Source organism: Eurosta solidaginis, chromosome 2 (assembly GCF_040869045.1).
Source record: "Eurosta solidaginis isolate ZX-2024a chromosome 2, ASM4086904v1, whole genome shotgun sequence".
NCBI classification, from domain to species: Eukaryota; Metazoa; Arthropoda; class Insecta; order Diptera; family Tephritidae; genus Eurosta; species Eurosta solidaginis.
This window is the reverse complement of record NC_090320.1, coordinates 85,820,269-85,842,423: the sequence shown is the minus strand read 5'-3', so window position 1 is coordinate 85,842,423 and position 22,155 is coordinate 85,820,269. Positions and strand designations below refer to the sequence as shown.

The 22,155-nt window shown below is 38.4% G+C and overlaps 1 protein-coding gene across 3 annotated transcripts in view; it reads left to right on the top strand.

Annotated features, from left to right (window-relative positions):
• Positions 1-22,155, top strand: part of IPIP (Inositol phosphatase interacting protein) — a 245,389-nt gene that overhangs the window by 121,930 nt on the left and 101,304 nt on the right. Inside the window, exon 4 of one of the 3 annotated variants that reach the window (XM_067765976.1) lies at positions 956-1,080. The exons of the other annotated variants lie outside the window; for them this stretch is intronic. Within the exon in view, the coding sequence (XP_067622077.1) occupies positions 956-1,059 (104 nt within the window). The 3' untranslated portion in view covers positions 1,060-1,080. Of the gene's footprint in view, positions 1-955; positions 1,081-22,155 lie in introns of those variants that run through there. 3 annotated transcript variants of the gene reach the window in all.

The window sequence follows — 22,155 nt, the reverse complement described above, 5'->3', positions numbered from 1 at the left end:
AGGTCCTTGGTGAACTCCATAAACAGGCGTCGGACCTTTATGCCGGGAATTGCCCGGTGAATCCAGTACTTAACGAAAATTATCCAAGACTTGCGGAAGCGGAACGCATACTCCCCAGGGAAACGCGTGTCACTCTTGCTCAACTTCGTTCTGGATACTGTAACAGGTTACACTCTTACCTATCCAGAATCAACCCCGACATACAAAATGTATGCCCCGCTTGCAATGTGTCCCCACATGACACCAACCATCTCTTCAATTGTAATGTGGAACCAACGCCTCTAACACCCCTTTCCTTATGGTGCACCCCTGTTGAAACGGCAAGTTTCCTTGGACTCCCGTTAGAGGATATTGATGACAATTTGTGATCGGTCGCGGCTATTAGGTGGGGCGAGCATTGCTACAACAACAACAACAACAGGGGACTCAATGCTTTTTATTGAGCAAATTAAAGATTCCCATGCAACAAACAATTATAGCCAGTTATGAAACATCAATGCGGACTGACAGCTGAGATCGCTACTCAAAACCAATCAACCTTGGGCTTCAAGATGTATTCCCCTTCTCAAATAGGAAGGTTCGTTGGGTTTGTTGCTCTAGTTTGGCACTCTTCCATACTAGGCAAAATGTGTTTTTTTTGTTGTGCTTTAATATAACTGTTTTAAGTTAGTAAATGTTTTAAAAATAATTTACCTGCCAATGGCTGTTTTATATTTAAATATAGCCAGTTATATATTTGCATTGAATTTCTTTTTCCGAACACTGTATTTAAGTGAACAGTTTTTAAATTAGTTCCGCTCCAAGAAGCTAACAACGCTTTGCGACAGCATCTCGACTGCAGACACCTTCTTTTTCTCAATTTCAATTAGATCAGCAGTCAATTTATTGTTTTCTGCCATAGCTGTTTTGATAGTTTCGTTCAACTCGCTAATTTTTTGATTTTTCTTCATTACAGGTGTGGAGGCTTCGCTGAGAGCTGGAGACGATGATTCGGGAGACGAAGTGAACGTACCGGCTGTGGATGCCGATATAACCGACTCGGGTCTGGCTATTAATTAGAAAAAAATTGTATTAATTTATATATATATAAGTGAAAATATGTGTTTTATATATACATCGCAATTGTTTCAAAATACAAAATCAGAACTCCTGAACATTTTCAAATTTGTTACTTCTAATAAGTGTGCACTCAACCATCGATATGAAAAAAAGCTTAGTGTTACCCTTATCCTTGGAAAGGTATTTCAAAAACATACATGCCGAAGTTGTTGATTACACTGAAACTTATCTTTTTTCAAAAATAAAATTATAAACTAACAAATTTAAATACCTTTCGAACGGTACCAAGATCTTTGAAATTGGTGGAGCCATTCCGAAGTAATAACAGCTTAAAGTAGCTATCACCGTCATTTTTCAAAAATTTCGATTTCCGCCCTCTATCTCGAAAAAAATTCGAGATATGAAAATAGAGAGAGATAATAGTCTAGTTGAGGGGTCGACTGCTAATACGCTACCAAAAATATCGATAGAGGTGTCAAACGACGCGTCTTGACATCAGTATTAATAATCCGAATGCGGAAAATTTTAAGTCGTTCAAAAGATATTAACGAAAAACCGAAAAATTACCCACGGGTCCCTCCGAAACCGGGGGTGGGATCACAGTATTTTTGCGCCGAACACCTTTCTGCATTGGCGGCCTTCGGCCGCGCTTATAAAAAATTACCCTGGGTGGGTCCAACACCGATTTGGAGACCAAAACTATATCCGCGCAAAACATTTATGTTCACAATTTTTTTTGTGGGTACAACAACATTACAACAACCACATGAAAATCGCCAACTGCAACTGCAAATATCTCCGGACAGTTTTTCGGATAAAGTTTTTCTTTTCCGGTTTCGGATTATTAATACTGATGTCAATACGCGTCTTTGGACACCTCTCTCGATATTTTTGGACGCGTATTAGCAGTGTCATGGTGTCGTATAGAATTACCGAGTCAGCTGCTGTCCTATATTACGACCCCATATTTCTTACCTGTACGATGGAACGAATGTCGCCAAACAATCCTGCCAATGACTGGGCCATTTCTCCATATATGTGAGAGTTTTTGCGTGGCCCACGCAACTCGCTGGCCTTCTCCTCCCACAGGTCTATAAATGCCTCGTCTGCCGCAGGCGTCTATAGTATTTTAGTTTTTTTATTATTTATATTTGTGGCTTTACAGCTTTTTAACTTTTTTAATTTTTTAACACTTTTGACATTGTCACACACATTGACATTGATATTGACATTGACACAAACAAAAGAGAAACATTTGACATAAATGAACATTATTGCCATCAGTTAATAATAAAAAGTATGCAAACCCAACACAAACACTCTTTCAAAGATGGGTTTGGAGTGAGTTTGGGTTTCGATTTTTGTATGGAATTTGACAAGTGTTTAGACTTGTGTTTGCCCTTAAACACGATCTTCGAAGGCAAACACTGTGTTTGCATTTGGTGGAAGCATGATATTACATACTTCGTTGCTAAGTATCACAGTTTTTTCTTCCTTTAATACTAAGTTTTTAATCTCACTCCACATCATCTTCTATATATATATATATATTATATAGGCTATCCTTCATTCGTTTCATATTTTTTAACCGCTCATTTTACCACCCGATTGGCGTACTACCATTACTTACGACTTTTTCCACAATAAATTTATTAATAGTGTTTTTTAGTCCTAGCTCCATTAATTTTATATTCTCGTGAATGTTTTGATGAGCTATATATATATATATACGCTCTTTCTTAAATTCTTTTGCGAAGCATTTTTTACTTTATTTAAATTTTTTAACTTTTTTATTCTATCTTCTTTATCACAATTTTCCGATTTTATCTTCATTGCAATGATCTCATGATCCGATATTCTTCCATATTCGCTAACATTAACACTAATAGAGGGAATGTTGCTAATTATAAAGTCTATAAGCAATTATCATTTAAAATGCTTTCTATTCTGTTTCTATATGTTCCTGGTTTCTTCCAGTCAATATTAAAGTCTCCCGAGATTATAACATTTTGCGCACTATCCAAAGTTGTTTCAATGTACTCTTCAAAGTAGTCACACAAATCTTTTTCGGAGCTACTTGGTGATCGTTAGATCGCTATTGCCCTTATTGTTAAATTGTTAAATACGCAGTCGCAAGATGTCACCCACACCTTGGCGTCTATTGATTCGTGAGTTATATTTCTTACTTCCCACTTATTTTGTATGTATATTGTTACCTTTCCAGTATGCGCAGAGTTCGACACACAACTTAATTTTCTATAATTTGGAAGACTTATTTCATTATCTTCAATATTTGGCGTTAGATGTGTTTCCGTCAGGAATATTATATCAACATCGTTTTTGATTATAGCAATTTCCAAATGTTCAGTTATTTATAAGTCCCTGAATGTTGGTATAGATCCCATTTATTTTACTTGATTGCTAGTAACCAATCCGCTTCTTTTTTAATTTTAATTTAATGTTGGTATACCGGACAGTCCTTACTGGTCGTTGCATGATTTTCATCTACACTCAATTTTAACTCCTTGTTCACTCGAAAACAGAATATGCACTTATTTACGGAATCCTTGTCACATTCTTTTGTTTTGTGGTTTCCCAAACAATTTCTTCATTTTTACACTCGATCGCTTTGTGGTTAAAGCCTTTGCATCTATAGCAGCATAACACACTTACTCCGTCGTTCACCTTGCATCTAATATTTATTTTATCACTTGCTAGTACTTTTGGAAATGTTTCAACGTCGGTTTCAATAGTAGCATTATAAAAACTTCTACCATTTATCTTCACCTCATATATATTTAATAACTTTAGGTGGCTTTTTTCAAATACTACTTAGTTTTCCCAACAACTCCTTCCTTCATGCTTGAAGTTTATTCTCGGTATAAGAAAGCTTGGATTAATCGTCTTGGGTATTCTTATTTCATAGTCGTTGCCAATTTTGTTTTCCAATGTATTTTTTATTTTGCTTTGTTCTTCACTATTTTCACTTTCAATCACCACAATACCGTTTCGCTTGTTCTCTATGTATGAGATCTTTAAATTTTTTTGGTCAATTGTTTTATTTAGATCAAACGTCGGCAAATTGGAAATGCAGATGTGTTAGTGAGAGAGCGATAATCGCGCACATCACGTGATGCATCGGTTTGCTTAGTTCATTCGCTTATTAGCAAGCAACAAGACAAGATAATTTGTTATTATATTTTCAATGCGCACAATGGGAAGCAAAAGGTTTATACAATTAAATAGGTTGCATTTGCGTTGGTCAACATTAATATTTTTCGCTTGTGCACACTGAAAAAACTAACAAACGATCTTTGCTTGTTGCTTTCTAATAACATTCGTCAACATTGCGAGCGACGCACACAATCGATGTAGCTGCGCCAAATGCTCAGTGACTACTAAACTAAAGAGAATAAGAATACATGTGAATTGAGTTTGCACAATTGTGCCACTAAATGCCGATCGATGATTTAGATCCTCTTTTGTTCTGTCAATTTTTTGGGTCGCTTTTGGCCTTATAATAATTGGTGCGGTTTTTCACATCTTGCAACAATTTGTTTTTTTACGACTTCTGAGAAGGCCACTTGGCAGCATTGTTTATTGCCCACTATTTTTTTACTTCCCCACACTTTAGTATTTTTTGTAAGTTCTTCGCATATCTTTTCGCTTTGTGACTTGACATTTCAGTTATTTTAGATAAATTTTTCATTTTGTTCACACTTTTTTCACAGGACTTGTGTTGAGCATATTGGTGGCATACTGGTACAATCCGGCGCATTTATTTGCCAAGTGATACACCTTTCCACACACTCCCTGGCATCTTATTCCCGATTCACCCTTTATTGCATTTTTACATTTAGCACATTTAGGCCTTATTGAGTCCGGATTCTGCATTTTCGCATATCAAATTTTTAATTATGATTTTCAAAATTCTTTTACTTTTATTATTTCAAAAACTTAGCAGCATAAACAATTTAAGCGTCTATTTCGCAGGTTTTATTGATAAATAAATTCAATCACTGAATTAAACACCTCACAGCTTAAAAACACGCCTGTCTTCTTCAACAACTTTCTTTCTGAGTGAATATATTTTTATGAACAATATATGTACATTTTTTCATCCCCAAATACATGGGGAAAAGCGGTAGATGCTACAGATCTCGAACTTGTATGTTTGTTATGTGACTTTGTGACTTTTGTCTAGGGCAATTTTATTTTACAAAGGAGAAATGGTTATAAATAATATCATAACATCTTCAACCTTTTCAAGTCGCTACAAAGATTTTCAAAGTTTTGAGTGGCCTTAGAAGGCGGTGCCACGCGCTCTTTTTTTCAAGATAGTTAAATACAGTTTTTAAGTCAACCTTACGAAGTTGATCATATACAATTTTAGAATTCTAGCTTTATAACACCGGAAACATCCCATTAAGTATTGAATTATAACAGAATTATATTTCATTTTGATATAATATTTTTATTTTACATGAGTATTGGACGCGGTCAGAAGAAGTATAGTGTTGAATTTCATTACAGTACATTTCTTTAAATTAAAGTTATTGCAAAACAAAAAAAAACGTGTCATGAAGACCCCTTCGACAAATGGGGAAACGGATAGACCGATGAATAGATGAGCAATGCTAAAATACACTATTTTTCGATTGAGACTGTCGATTGACTTAAGTAGGATGTCAAAAAAAAAATCGCTAGGCTCTACCACCGATCAAGTCAATAGAGACTACCGAAATAATCGGACTCCCCAGCGGGTTAGGGGGTCTGAATATACCGGCGGTAGGTATGCCTGTCGTAAGAGGCGACTAAAATACCAGATTCAAGGGGTTGTGTAGTGCAACCCTTCAGGTTGCCATCGCAATATATAGCTTCTCCAAACCCCATTGTCAACCTCACCTATCCGCGGCGAATCCTGTTTCACTAACAGACGAGGCTCTGGCGACCCCAAGCTCCTCATGGAAGTTGGGGGTGGGGAGGGAGGGATGGCCAGAAGGTTTAACATGGTCATATAAATCGTTCCCAAAGTGGTCGGGCTAGCACCTTTATGGTGCTGTGTTACCGGAGCGTACCGGATCTGTATCCGGCAAAGGACCATCACATCGATAATACTCCCCAAAGCCTTCGGGGAGCAACCTTATCGCTACAACAACAACAACAACAAATAATCGGACTTTTTTCCTGAAGTGCCTTGAGCATATTGATCCTCAGATCGAATAAAAATCTCGTGAAACATTTCAGCAATATCACCACACACTGCCACTGCCTAATCGATATAATATACCAGGGAGCGATTCGAGCATACTATGCCCTTTCAATAGTAGACTGTTAAGTGGCACTCCGTCAACCTTGGCAGCGTCCCAAACTATCCAGGTTTTTTATTTCATTCCATTTCATTTTCATTTATTGATAAGTAACATTAGTACAATGAGATCTATGATCTCTTATAGAACAACAGTATATGGAACAGCAAAAATACAGATAATTCTTAAATCTAGACAAGATCATAACACAAGAAAAAAAAAACAAATACAGATATAGAAAAATAAAGCATGAAGTCAATAATCACAGATAAATTATTATTTAGATAGCGGAACTTGTGACCAAATCAACTAGAGAGTACTAATGTATTTTACCGGTAGTAAACATATAAAACTGCCCTAAAGTTGCTTTTAGTAATACTACTGCGAATGGTCATTGGTATCGAGTTCCAAGTACGAATGGCATTGGCAAAGAATAGCCGCGAGGTGGTAAGGTAATTATAACTTGGTACAATCAGATCATGAGTCCGGGAGGACCTGGGAAAAATTTGCTTATCATAAAGATATCTAGATTCCTTACATATAATAAGTCTGCAGAGAAAAATACAATTTCTGGCCTTCAGATAGTCAGCTATATCACACCCTAGTAATCGTGTTCTCCAATTCGAAATATGGTCAAATTTGTCTAACCCGAACACATAGCCGAACACTGACGTTCGAATGTTCCTTAATATATAGTATACTTTGCAGACAATAGAGTTTGCATAGTCATCGCATGTCAAGCTACTGTTGATGATAAAGCCAAGATTGGTCACTTTTGGCACCAGTTATAGAACATTACCACCAATATATAAGGGAGGAATATTTGAGAAAGCTATAGCTTTTTTAGATATCGGGAGGATGTTAGACTTATCACTATTAAGGCACAACTAATTTCTCGTGGCCCAAGCTGATAGATATAATTGAATGTCATCAGCGTAAGCGTGCATATTGGCATGTTGAATACGGAGAAAATACCAAACTTTCTCGTGTACTTCTTTGACGTCTGACTTTCGGATCTAGCCTTTAACCAAATAAACGGAAATGGTTTTTCTAAAAACACTTAGCAGTTGCGTTTCTTTGCCATTTTGTAGCCTTTTGGTAGTTCGAATGTATCATACCGCCACAAAAGTGCGGTTTCGCAGTGACCATCAGAACGTTTTTTGGTTAGCGGTTTTAGCCTATTTAGACAACGTTCATCTTCGGAATTTACCTTTGGCTGTGACGGTAAGTTAGCACCTATATTTTCTAACATTTTTGGCCATTTATTGTAAAACACATTCACAATCAGAACTGCACTCGCAAATGTGAAAGATGTAAATTCGTTAGACTTTTATATTTATATATGGACCAATTTCTGATATTTGTGTTTGCTGGGTTGAGCACATATGGTCAAAAAATTAAAACACAATTGTTGTTGTTTTTCCCGACGCGTTTCGACGTTCTTTTTTCTCACGTCATCTTCTGGGGATTTCTTTAATGATAAATATGTAAAAATAATATACATATTAACATTTGATAATTTTTTCTAACAATAAACATGAAACTAACACTTCACACAAATTTTTTCTTTTACTTACATTAACTATATTACAATTAAATTAGAATTTGCGCTTTATTTTAAACAGACATAAAGAGTTGGCACTTGCATTTTTCTGTTTACTTCGATTTTCATCTCTGAATAACATCTGAGTAGACGCTGCTGATGTCGTCAAAGTCTTCTTTAAAATTTAGTGTGTTGTGTATTTGTTGTTGTATTCGTATGTTTTCTAGAGACATTCTCGTTTTTTTCTCTTTTTTCAATATCTAATATTTCCACATTTGAGAAGTCCGCTATATGGTTGCTCTTTGTTAAGTGATGAGCTAAACCGGTGTTCGTTTTTTTGTTTGCTGTGTCTTTTTGCTGTTCATTTATACGTATACCCAGTTGTCCTTTGGTTGTTCCAATATAACATTTTCCACATTTATCATCATCTCGACCATTGCATGTTATTTTATACACCACATCATTTTGTTGATCTTTTGGAATTGGATCTTTGATTTTTGTAAAAATATAATTAAGTGTGTTGTTCGGCTTGTGCGCGTAGTTAATATTTTTGTTGTTTATTATTTTATGTAGTATTTCATTGTAAGTAAGACCCGGTATGTATATTACACCGATGTACTTTTTATTAGTGTTGTCCGGCCGTAAATTGTCGCGGTTTTGACTAATTCTGATATATTAGTCTATCAATAAATGTGCTTGGATAGCTATTTTTGCATAATATATTCTTTATTTTCTTCAATGTACTCTTCATCACTGAGTAGCGCTACTTTTCTTATCATACTTGTTGCCGTTTTAATTTTTTGCTTCCAAGGGAGGTTTGAATGATAGTTAATTAATCGGCCCGATGCGATGGATTTAGTGCACCAATTCATTAATAACTGTTTTTTCTAATTATCTCTACTTCTAGGAAGGCTATTTTATTTTCTTTTTCTTTTTCCATAGTGAATTTTATGCTTATATGTTGCGCATTTAATATTTTTAAGATGTCTTCCGTGTCCTTGGTTTTTATGATTGCGAATACATCATCTACATACTTCTTAATGTATTTGATGTATATGTCCTTTTCTTTTAATTCAGCTATGCTGTCGTCAATTATTTTGTACAATACTATATATCCGCTATAGTCGGAGATAGTGGATTGCCCATTGGCATCTCGTATGTTTGTTGGTACAACCTCGAGTTGTATATAAAATAATTGTTTTCTCGTGAACAAAACTCAAATATATTTTGGTACTGTTTTCTTGAGATATTTGTGTGTTTTCCAATTGTGACCATTGTTTCATTATCGTATGTATTGCTAGGAGTGTTGGAATATTTGTGAATAGTGAAATTACGTCGAACGATATGAGTACTTCATCATCTTCTATGTTAATATTCTTCAATCTCTCCTTTAGCTGAAATGCATTTTTTATGATGAAATCTTCTGATATTATGTTTTTGAGTATAGCACCAATATGTTTGGACAACTTGTAACAAGGTACCTTCGTAGAAGATGAGATTGGTCTCAGTGGCATACTTTCCTTATGGGTTTTTGGTATAATCTAGGCGCGACGGCTGTTGTACTAGCAAGTTGAAATTTTTCTCTTATGTTGATTTTCTTTTCTTTGAACAACTCATTAACTATTGAGTTATTCTTTCGCATAAGTTGTTGGGTTGGATCCTTTCCTATAGTTTTTTATACCTTTCTGTCGCTAAGTAGATCACTAATTTTTTGGTCATACTCAGTTTTGTTCATCAGAACCGTTTTGCTTCCTTTATCCGCCTTCGTTAGTACTACATTACCCTTATGCTGTTGTAGAAATTTCTTTGTATTTTCAAACATTTGCATAATATATTTTTCTTTCGGATTGTTGTTAATTCTTCTCTGGTAGCTGCTGATTTTTGTGGCTATGTTGCTTCTTATTATGTCTTTACTTCTGTCGTCCTCGATATCTTGTATCCCTTGTTCTAATTCTGCGATTAAATGTATGGGGGAAAAATTACCTTTTGTGCCAAACGAGAGTAAACAAAGGCTTTCATATGGTACTTCAATGTTCGTTTTGTTGATGAACCAGTCTTCATTAAACCTAATTCTAAACTTGTCACTGTTTCGTGATATTTGAGCTTGCAGCTTTTTTTGGTGAATTTTTTCTGTAACAGTGCCAATGTGCTTCGAAAAATGGTATTGTTTTTCCACCATAGTTTCATATTCATTTACCTCTAATCTCTCCCTTAGTGTTTTCGTTATTTATTTCAAGTCATTATCAATTATTTTAATATTTATGTTTGTGTCTTTTATTTCCAAATTCAGAAAGCCCGTTTCCAATTTGTTTAGTTGATGACGGGTAGACTGGTTTGTGAAGCAATGCGACAGATATTTTGTCTTACCTCGTAAGTGTGGTTGTGTGATCCCATAGCTTTTGCATTTGAGCAGATACTTGAGTCTTTCTTTTTGTTTCGCGATATTTTTAGATTTTTTATTGAATTGTTTTATAGTATATTTTAGTTGTTCATTGTGTTCTGTTTTGATGTGTCTAAAGAATTGTTTCATGTTTATGGTTGATTGTTGGATTTTTGCGATTTTTGCCTCGGATTTGTTCGCTGATTAACAAATTTTATATTTATATATGGACCAATTTCTGATATTTGTGTTTGCTGTGTTGAGCACATATGGTCAAAAAATTAAAACACAACTGTGTTGTTTCTCCCGACGCGTTTCGACTTTCTTTATTCTCACGTCATCTTCTGGGGATTTCTTTAATGATAAATATGTAAAAATAATATACATATTAACATTTTTTTGAAGACATGGGACGGAACCTGATTCAATTTTAACACATCCTACGTTCATAGTTGCATTCCAACTTATACTTACCTGTAAACCTTTTGAATTATATACCTTTCATATTCATACTTACCTTTAAATTTGGATCTACCTATTTATAATTGCCCTAAAATGCATATTTACCTTAAAATTGATAAATGATGAAATTACCTTGAATTGATAACTTACATTAAATTTCCTATAAAAAATGGATAAACCGCTTGCTATAATTTTGGAACCCCCTTAATGTCATAAATTAAAGTACGGTGAACAAATACCGCTTCCTTTGTTTTTACTTACATACATACCTATTTACCTACTTACATGCCAACCTAATAAAACCGCACTGCGTTTTTTTAGCGCACGAAAACAACCGGCGTTTTTTGCCCTAACCCAAATAGCAAGCGTTTGCGACAGTTTAAAGCATGTGTGCAAACGTCAAATCCAAATGTCACGCAGAACAAAAATTGGAAATCGAGTTAGGTTTTTACGCAGCAAATTCAATTTGGATTGCTCTCATACAAGTTGTATGTGCATGAGACATTTTTGACAGAAAATGACTTGCGTGCGTTTATATTATCGGCAGGTTAGCAAGCGGTTTAGCGGACGACCAAAAAACTGATGGCAGTCAGTTATCGTTGAACGCGCGAATGTTAATGTCATAATTCTGATCCTTTCAAAAATTATAAGTTGTAAAACAAAAAGTGAGCAATTAAATTATATTTATTTTATAAGCGAAAGTCGGAAAATAAATGTAACCTTGAATTAAATAAAAAAAAAATGCAAGAGTCGGTTATTTAAAAGCGGAAAGGAACTAAAAGAGGCAAGTAGTGAGCCCATACACAATTAAGTGAAACTTAAACATGGTCCTCTCACCAGCCGAAGTGAAAATTGTGAATATAAGTCAAGAGAAAGCGCAATAGTTTGCTAGAAGAAAAGATTTTTTAAAATAAATAAGCGAAAAGTGCCAAAAAACTAAAGCGGTGAACAATATAAAACTGAAAAAAGCGGTGTTGAAAAATCGTAAAAAGAAAAACAAATTTTAAATTAAACAGAAAGGTGCTCCGGAAAACCTGAAAAAGTGCCAAAAAACTAAAGTGCTGAAGAATACCTATAAATCTGAAAAAGAAAAGCATATTTTAAATTAAACAGTAAGGTGCTCCGAAAACCTAAAAAAGTGCCAAAAACTAAAGTGCTGAAGAATACCTATAAATCTGAAAAAGAAAACCAAATTTTAAATTGAGAAAGAAAAGCAAAAAGCTGCGTTAAGAAGTCTGAAAAAGAAAAGCAAATTTTGAATTTAAAAAGAAATCTGAAAAACAAAAGCCAATTTTAAATTAAACAGTAGTAAACTGAAGTGCGGTCTTCGAGAAAATCTGAAATAGGAAAAAAGGGTACTCCAAAACCTGAAAAAGAAAAGAAAATTTTATTAGAAGTAAGGTGCGCGAAAAAACCTGAAAATATAAAGAAAATAGTTTAATAAGTTGCTCCGTAAAAACCTGAAAGAAAAATAAGGTGAACTGCGAAAACCTGAAAATAAGAGGAAAATATTTTGGGGTTCGTGAAACCTGAAAATAAAAGGAAAATATTTTTAATAAGGTGCTCGTAAAACCTGAAAATAAAAAATAAGGTGCACGGTAAAAACCTGAAAATATAAAGAAAATATTTTAATAATGTGCTCCGAAAAAGCCTGAAAATACAAAGAATATAGAAAAATAAAGGGGCTCGTGAAAACCTGAAAATATAAAAATAAGGTGCTCATAAAAAACCTGAAAATAAAAATAAGATGCTCGTGAAAACCTGAAAATACAAAGAAAGTAAGGGTAAGGTGCTCAGCAAAAACCTGCACAACAAAAGATAATACTGTTAAAGTAAGTTGATATAAAAACGAAAAAAAAAATCAAAAATTTGCAAAATTATTTAAAAGAGCTGAAAATAAATAAGATTAGCGTGCTCCGTGCGAACAAAAGAGGTTAGTGAGCCGAACACAGAAATCTGACATTTTAGAAGTGACATTCAAAGTAGGGTGCCGAACCTGAAACGATAAAATAAAAATCAAACAAAAAAAAAAATTGTTTAAATCATCGAGCAGCCGAGCGGAAGGTACAGTCCACAAGAAGCAGGAAAAGTTACCAGCACAGGCAGAAGATCCCGCTATCCACACAAGCAGCGGATCCGTTACCAGCACCAGCAGCATCTCCCCATTACCAACACCAGCAAAATCTCGGAATAGCAGCGTACGGTAAACAGAAGGTATCCCAGGCAAAAAGTAAGTGCAGAAAAAATGTTCCTACTACACATACACAGATTTATATAACCTAGCGGACCTCTAAAGCATTTCTCGAGAAACCTCTTATGTTCTCATATTGTTTTGAAGTAAGGTGCGCGAAAAAACCTGAAAATATAAAGAAAATAGTTTAATAAGGTGCTCCGTAAAAAACCTGAAAGAAAAATAAGGTGAACTGCGAAAACCTGAAAATAAGAGGAAAATATTTTGGTGTTCGTGAAACCTGAAAATAAAAGGAAAATATTTTTAATAAGGTGCTCGTAAAACCTGAAAATAAAAAATAAGGTGCACGGTAAAAACCTGAAAATATAAAGAAAATATTTTAATAATGTGCTCCGAAAAAGCCTGAAAATACAAAGAATATAGAAAAATAAAGGGGCTCGTGAAAACCTGAAAATATAAATATAAGGTGCTCATAAAAAACCTGAAAATAAAAATAAGATGCTCGTGAAAACCTGAAAATACAAAGAAAGTAAGGGTAAGGTGCTCAGCAAAAACCTGCACAACAAAAGATAATACTGTTAAAGTAAGTTGATATAAAAACGAAAAAAAAAATCAAAAATTTGCAAAATTATTTAAAAGAGCTGAAAATAAATAAGATTAGCGTGCTCCGTGCGAACAAAAGAGGTTAGTGAGCCGAACACAGAAATCTGACATTTTAAAAGTGACATTCAAAGTAGGGTGCCGAACCTGAAACGATAAAATAAAAATCAAACAAAAAAAAAAAAATTGTTTAAATCATCGAGCAGCCGAGCGGAAGGTACAGTCCACAAGAAGCAGGAAAAGTTACCAGCACAGGCAGAAGATCCCGCTATCCACACAAGCAGCGGATCCGTTACCAGCACCAGCAGCAGATCCCGCTAACAGCACCAGCAGCATCTCCCCATTACCAACACCAGCAAAATCTCGGAACAGCAGCGTACGGTAAACAGAAGGTATCCCAGGCAAAAAGTAAGTGCAGAAAAAATGTTCCTACTACACATACACAGATTTATATAACCTAGCGGACCTCTAAAGCATTTCTCGAGAAACCTCTTATGTTCTCATATTTGCTATATAAAATATACACTAAAAAAAAAAAATCTGTTAATCCCCCAACACACGCCTCTCTAATCCGCTAAGATATATAAATCACACAGTTTCAAATACTTACATATATATACATATATAAACCACGTCTAAAAACCCCCTTTGTCTTCCCTTGAATGCCCGACAAATATCCCGCCCTAAAAGCCGCTAGCTGATCTTCTTCACAACTTTGTACGTACCTGTGTTTCATCTTACTACTCATTATCCTGGATCGTTCCCTCGCACTCTGTTGTTTGGCCAATGAACTACTTCGTAGAGCTTGCGCTTGACGGATTGGCTTCGCACGTTCCCACGTTTCACAACAATAGTGCGCCCCGGATTGAAAGTACCCTCGCATTCTTTCTGGGAAATTCCTTCCTTCGTTTTTGTGCGTCCATTAGGGTTTGTCAATGCTAGTGTTTCTCTCGCAGGTACTTTTGATTTCGCTTTATTTGGCCATTCGATCCATCAACCTTTACCTTTGACTTTCGTGGCCTTTGTCGAGTCTTCTCCACCAGCACCCTATTACTGCTGAACCCTTTCTCCAAACTAAAGTTAAGTGGTATATTCTGGTTTTTATAGCGCATAATCTTTCTCCGCATATCGATCCTGATGTCATGGTCAACTAAGAAGTCCACTCCCAACCTTGCTCCAGGTAACGGGTTTACTCTCCTGTTGACCAAGTCAGGTCGGATTAAGGAATGAGATGCGCCCGTATCTACAGTCAGTACACGCTCTTTGCCATCCACATTCATTCTGACGGTAAGACTGCTCGATTTTCTACCAATTTGCGACACAGATATCACAGGACATTCAATAGCAGCAGCTAGCTCTCGATCTCTACATCTAACTCGTTCTTGCTCATCCCCTCCAGCTTTGTTATTAAGACCACCCATGCTGTTGAAACCACTAGGATCAAGATCGCAATGACGTGCAATGTGACCGGGCTTCCCGCATTTGAAGCATTTGATAACTCTTTCACTCCGCTTTTGCGATCCTTTCGGCGCCTCCAATATTGCGTCTACCCACTCCGGCTTTTCTACTTCCACACAGCGTGCTTTGAAAACTGGCTTACACAGAAGCGACACTGTTTCCTGAATCAGAGCATGTGATGCCGTTTCAGCGACTGTTGGTTTTGGGTTTACGTATTTAGCTCGCTTTGTTTCGACGTCCCGTATGCCATTTATAAAGCTCTGAATCTTTACCCTTTCAGTGTATTCCACGGATGCGTCCGCATTTGCGAGATGAGCCAATCTTTCAACATCCGAGGCAAACTCCTGCAAAGTCTCATTCGCTCTTTGGTGACGGTTTTGCAACTCTTGCATTCCAGTTGTTCACTGCTGCGGTCTTCTCAAACTGTAGCTTAAAGACCTGGAAAGGAACAGAACCGTCAAAGGATGGTGTTTTTACCTTTGGATTGCTTGCTGAAACAGCTGGGCGATTTATTGCAACTCTTGTATACGACCTCTCAAAGCATCCACCTCAGTTTCGATTTTTTCCTCAAACTGCGTTATTTTGTTGTCCATACGCGCTTCGAGTTTTGATGATATACGCGCCTCTTGCGCATCAAGTTGTACTGTTATGCGTGCCTCTTGTTCTTTCAGTTGTGTTTTCATCTTTGATGTTATTCGTGTCTCTTGGGATTCCATCTGTGATACCATATATGTCTTTTGTTCTGCCAGTTGAGTTGTTATATATGTCTTTTGTTCTTCCAGTTGGGATGCCATATTTGTGGATATTTGTGATGACATTTCTGTTATGCGTGTTTCCCGGGTTTCCATTTTTGCCGATATCTGTGATAACAAAGCCAATATCGCATTATTCTCGCCGCTTGCGACTGGACTCGGACTTCCGTTATTCTCTTCATTTTTTGTTGTTGCCTCGTCCCCATCAGGATAAAAGACATACTCGTCCACATCAATTCCTTGCGACTCCATTACCTCTCGTAGCCGTGCTTGAAGTTCGATCTTATTGCCGGTCGTATTCAATCCACGGCTCTCCAACTACTTCTTCAGTTGCTGGATCCTCAACTTACTCAACTTTGCCATGTCCTTGTTGTATTCGAAATCTTCGGAATTTATTCAACAATTCCTCTTCTGACACCAATTGTAACGAATTTACTGCAAATCCTGCCCCTCTGCTAACGTTCCAATCACTAAACTGTTGAATAAATAACTCCACTATTTAATAATGCAAAATGGCCTTTATTAAAGTACTTCACAGTAACACTTATAATCCGCAGCTAATAGATTGCTTAAGTAAAACTGATTGATAGCTTAAATGAAACTGACTTTTTGCGCCTCTACGGTCGCGCCTTTTATACTTTTTGATTTCTCGTTGCATACTTCTAGGCTTTTCCATTCCAGAACTTACTAGTTAGTTATCAGCTACAAAATCACCAGCCACAACTACGTGAGTAATACTTGTACAAATTATTGCCCTCTCTTGTGAGCAACTCAGATAAGATATATGCATGTGTTTGCGCGTTGCTTCTCAGCTGCGTATACGTACATATGTATGTGTAGACATAATGATTGATTCGCTTATGTAGATATACGTGACTGTCTGCTTCATTGTTGTTGTGACTTTATTTATTTAGCATCAGACTAGGGATGTGAGTATCACATAGTGTCACTCGTATTCATCACAATATTTTATATAATAAACAAGCTTCCGCATAGTAACATTTTTTGTGTACTCCAAATACACACCTCGAAAATACCCTCTCGTGTACCTCTGATACACTTCCTGTCGCATACATAAGCGAACATTAGCTTTGAACTCCCAAATTAAAGAGCCGCCAACTAGTTTTTGTATTTTAAGCAAAAACCCTCAGCATCAGAATGACCGACGACAAGACAGAGAAACTTTCTCTACCCAAAGCGACCAAGACCCGGAGCAGGTCCCAGACAGAAGAAGAAGAATTCTTGAGGGAATCCCTATTCGAAATAGGAAAACTCGACAGGATATGCGACAAATGGTGGAAGATCTCTGAGGCAGATCACACCAAACCCGGTTGGCAGACATATATGGAGGAACTCAACAGACTCGTAATCGCAGTAGAACGGTCATACGAAGCAGCACATATGAACGTCACAGATGCCAGCGCCCTGTTAACACTGGATGAAAATTATGACAATAGTCCATGGAGACCACACTGAACACAAGGACCAGGATGAACGAGCTGCTCGCGCAACTGGAGCCGAACCCCATCAGCCAAGGACAACCCATGGTGCCACTGGTAATGCCCAGGTCTGAACCCTATCTCAAAGTCCTTGCATGCGATACTGAAGTGTTCCACGGGGGCCGTCATTTAAGGACATGTTTACAGCAGTTTACATAAACCACCCCAAATTATCCCCTGCACAAAAACTTTACCACTTGAGAGAAAAAACCCGTGGTAAAGCGGCCCTAATAATCCAAAAATATCCCCTTAACGATTAAAATTTCGAGCTAGCCTGGGGGGCACTCAAGTCCAGATACGAGAATCGTAGAATTCTCGTAGACAGTCAATTAAAGACTCTATTTAATATGCAACCCGTGTTTTATGTAAATGGTGAAAGGATCCAAGAGATCCAAACCACGATAAATAACTGCATCTCGACTCTAAATTTAAACAACGTCCCCACCAACAACTGGGATCCCATCCTTATATATTTATGCTTATGGGAACATTCGCTAGAGTCCAGGAAAGAACTCCCACTCTGTTCTGAAATGGACAAGTTCCTAACGACGCGCTATGAATTAGTTGAACGGCTCGGTACGTATCGGTCAAGCAAACCTCGCCACCCAAATGCGAGCTTCAACACCCCAAAATCAGTCGAATAACTTGAAAAATAAGTCCCACTCATACCATAGCGAATCTACTCGACAGGCATCCTGCAAATTGTGCAATTCGAATCATTCTATGACGAATTGCATAAAATTCAAACAACTCAGTGTCGCAGAGCGAAACAATTTTGTTAAACAAAATTATTATTGCAAAAACTGCTTAGGATTTTGTCATCTGGAGTCCGAGTGCAAGAGCAACTTCAAAGTGTATATTGCCAAAAGAGACACCACGCTCTCCACCACTATCAGACCACTCCATCGGTCAACTCCAACAATCATCGTCCCTCGTCACGTAATAACCAAACAAAGATTAAACCTCAAGAGTTAAACATCAACGAGGCCCCCTCTACCTCTGCGCAAACCGCGAAGCTCCAAAATAAGGCAGCACAAAATCAAGCCTCCTCAACCTCTCAAAATGAGAATAATGTTCACTCTCACTTCGCTAGCAGCAATGAAAAAACCTTACTGCCAACCGCGATGGTTCCCATTCTCCACCGAGGAGAAATATTTAAACTCCGCGCACTAATAGACCGAAAAAACTTTCGTGTCCTCGCGTATACAAAAGCTACTTGATCTACCCACACAAAAAAGCAGTTACCAAATATCGGGGATGGGCGGACGCGTAGTCCAGAATTCAAATTAGACTTGTCTGATGACTATTTGCTCAGACGACTTAGCAACTCAAATCCCAACTCACGCGATAATCCTGCAGCAATTAACTCACTTCTTGCCATCATTCAAAGCCAACAACGTGGACTTCCAGAAGTTCTCTTCGCTGTCTCTGGCAGACCCCAATTGCTTCTCCCCAGCCAGAATGGACATGGTGCTTGGTAGTGATGTAGTCCCTCAAATTCTGCTAAACGCCCTGGAAACTAACGTGGCAGGAACACTATCGCACAACAAACAATATTTGGATGGATACTAAGTGGTCCGGTTAACGAAAAAATTTCGGCATTCTCCACCCACGTAATTGATAATCCAGATAATTCTCTAAATAACTGCTCAAAAGATTCTGGGAACAAGAAGAGGTTCCAACTTCCTCCTCCATAACAGACGATGATATATTTTGCGAGGAGCTGTACAAAAAACCACCATTCGGAAAGGAGACGGTAGATACATGGTCAAACTCCCCTTCAAGCAAGGTTTTCCCGAAACTATAGCTCTCGGCCACTCTCGACCCGCAGCCCAGCAGCAATATATCAGCGTAGAAAGAACCCTAGAGAAAAAACCAGAGTTAAGAGAAAAGTACTTTGAAGTATTAGAAGAATACTTAACTCTGGACCACATGGAGCCAACTTCACCTCGCGAAGTTATTAACAAAGGCAAATACTTCTCCTTCTATTTGCCTCACCACGCGGTTGTAAAACTCGATAGTAAAACCACAAAGGTACGAGTAGTCTTCAATGCCTCCAAACCAACTCACTCCGGAAACTCATTGAATGACATATTACACACTGGCCCCACACTTCAAAATGACTTAATGCTGATAATCCTACAGTGGCGCCTCTATAAATTTGTTTTCAGCGGTGACATAGAAAAAATGTACCTCCAAATTATCGTCTACCCAGAAGATCAAGATTAACAACGAATCCTCTTTCGAAGATCTTCTAACTCCAAGCTTGAAGATTTCAAGTTAAAAGCAGTCACCTTTGGTGTCAACCCTATCTCGCGATTAGAACACTCCGCCAATTAGCAGAAGACACCAAAGAAGAATACCCGCTCGCCAACAATGTACTTCTGCATGAAACATATGTAGATGACATCCTCACCGGCGGATATGAAATACAGTCCACACTCGACTCCATGACCCAAGTCATGGAAGCGCTCAAATCGGGAGGTTTCCCTCTCAGAAAAATAACGGCCAACCACCCAAAACTACTCGAAGGCATATCCCACTCAGATCTCTTGGACATAGATTTCCTCAAATTCTAGGACTCCAGCTCCACCAAAACGCTTGGAATAAGATGGAATGCCCTTACAGATTCCTTCACGTACTCCTACGACCCCAGTCCGTCGAATAATTCGCGAACCAAAAGGCAAATTCTGTCGGCGGTAGCGAAACTTTTCGACCAGGCAGGATGGCTATCGCCAATTATGATCACAGCAAAAATCCTACTGCAGCAACTATGGATGGAGGGTGCCCTTCAAAAATGGACGGCTTTTCACGAAAGTCTCACGGCAATAAGCGACAAAAATTCCCCGTTGGGTTCAACTCTCCCCCGACATACCCACTCAATTACACGGTTTCTCAGACGCCTCTGAAAAGGCCTTCTGCGCCTGTGTATACATAAGAACACAGCAATCCAAACGTGTATGCTTGTCACCTGCTTGTGGAGAAAAGTAAAGTCGCTCTCTTACAAACGGTCAGTTTCCCTCGATTGGAACTTTGCGGAGCAGTTCTCTCTAAATTAATAAAACAAGTTCGACTTCAGCTAAAACTACCACCTCACGAACTAACGCTATGGACGGATTCTTCAGTTCGCCGTGCTAACGGCTAGAAAAGCCACCCCATATGCGGAAACCCTACGTTGCAAACCGCACCTCTCAGATCATCAAAAATGTAAACAACGCGACTTGGAAACATGTAGCCAACAAGGGCAACCCAGCTGATCTAGGAACTCCAGGATGTCGGCCCCAAGACTTAGTCGACTGCCCACTCTGGTGGAACGGACCCGAATGGTTAGCCAAACCCTCTCAGTTCTGGCCAAATACCACGCCTAAACCGACACCCCCCTAGAACAGAAACCAATCGTCACTTTTCACACCACTGAAAGCATCGATTTTCTGGAACGCTTCTCCTCCTATGCTCGTGCGCTGCGCGTAAAGTCCTTCGTCTACCGCTTCATTCGTAAGGCAAAAGGACTCCCAATCCCCCCGATAAGCTCGGTTTCTCACGCCGAAATAACACACACAAAGGAACGGCTTATCCTCCAAGCGCAACAAATGCATTATTGAGACACGATTTCATTATTAAAAGCATCTAAACCCATAAGTAAAAAATGCTCTCTTATCCCTAAATCCCACGCTCGACGCCAAGGGCCTCCTGCGCGTGAACGGGCGGCTCAGTAAGGCGCCTATGAGCGACAACGAGCGTTACCCTATAATAATTCCGGAAAATTCAAGGTTCTGCATACTGTTTCTCAATTTTCTCCACTCAACGCTTCTCCACGCAGAAAAATAACTCATGGTCAGAATGGTACAACAAGAATACTACATCCCTAAATTAAAGCTCAAAATAAAATCCTGTATTTCTAAGTGCAAACCATGTACCGCGTAGAAGCAAAAGATGAATTCGCAGATAATGGCTGGTCTACCAGCGGAATGGACGACATATACCTTACCCTTTCACACAACAGGTGTCGATTTTGCCGACCCGTTTCTCGTCAAAACATCCCCACTACGTCGAGCCTCCCACACAAAGGCTTACGTCTGTGTGCTTGTCTGCTTCTCTACCAATGCTATTCACCTAGAAGCCTGTTCGGACCTAACAACGGAAGCATTTAGAGCCGCTTTGCTCGCTTTGCCGGTCGCCGCGGCCTGCCGCATAATATGATGTCAGATAATGGAAAAACGTTCGTCGGAGCTCAACGAGCAACTCAGAAAGAACTATCGTCTTTTCTAAGTGAAGCCGCCCCGGACATAGGCGACAAATACGCTCTGCATGGCCTCGCTTGGCAGTGCATCCCCCTGTACGCTCCTCCATGGGCGTTCTCTGGGAAGCAGCAGTGAAGAGCTTCAAAATACACTTCCACAAAGTCGCCGGAAACCATAAATTCTCGTTTGAAGAGTTCTCGACACTTCTAGTTCGAATTGAAGCGGTCCTCAATTCTAGACCGCTATCTCCAATGTCTGAAGACCCCCATGATTTACTCGTCTTAACCCCAGGCCACTTTTTGCGGGGAGCCCCCCTGCTGTCTCTCCCAGAACCCAATCCCGACAATCTTAGCCTCCTCCATCCATGGCAAAAACTGAAAGTCCTTCACCATCAGTTCAGCAATCGCTGGAAAAATGAATATTTAAAGGAATTGCGTAAGCGACAAAAATGGAAGGCCCAAGATCCCAACGTCAAAGTAGGGGACTTAGTCGTCATCAAAGACGAAATTCTGCCCCCCCAACGAGTGGCGACTATGTCGAATTTCAAACCTACACGTAGGACCCGACGAGTATGTGCGCGTCGTAGACATTCACACCTACAATGGCACAATTACGCACATCACAAAGATATGTTTATTACCCATGTCATAGCCGCTCGCTC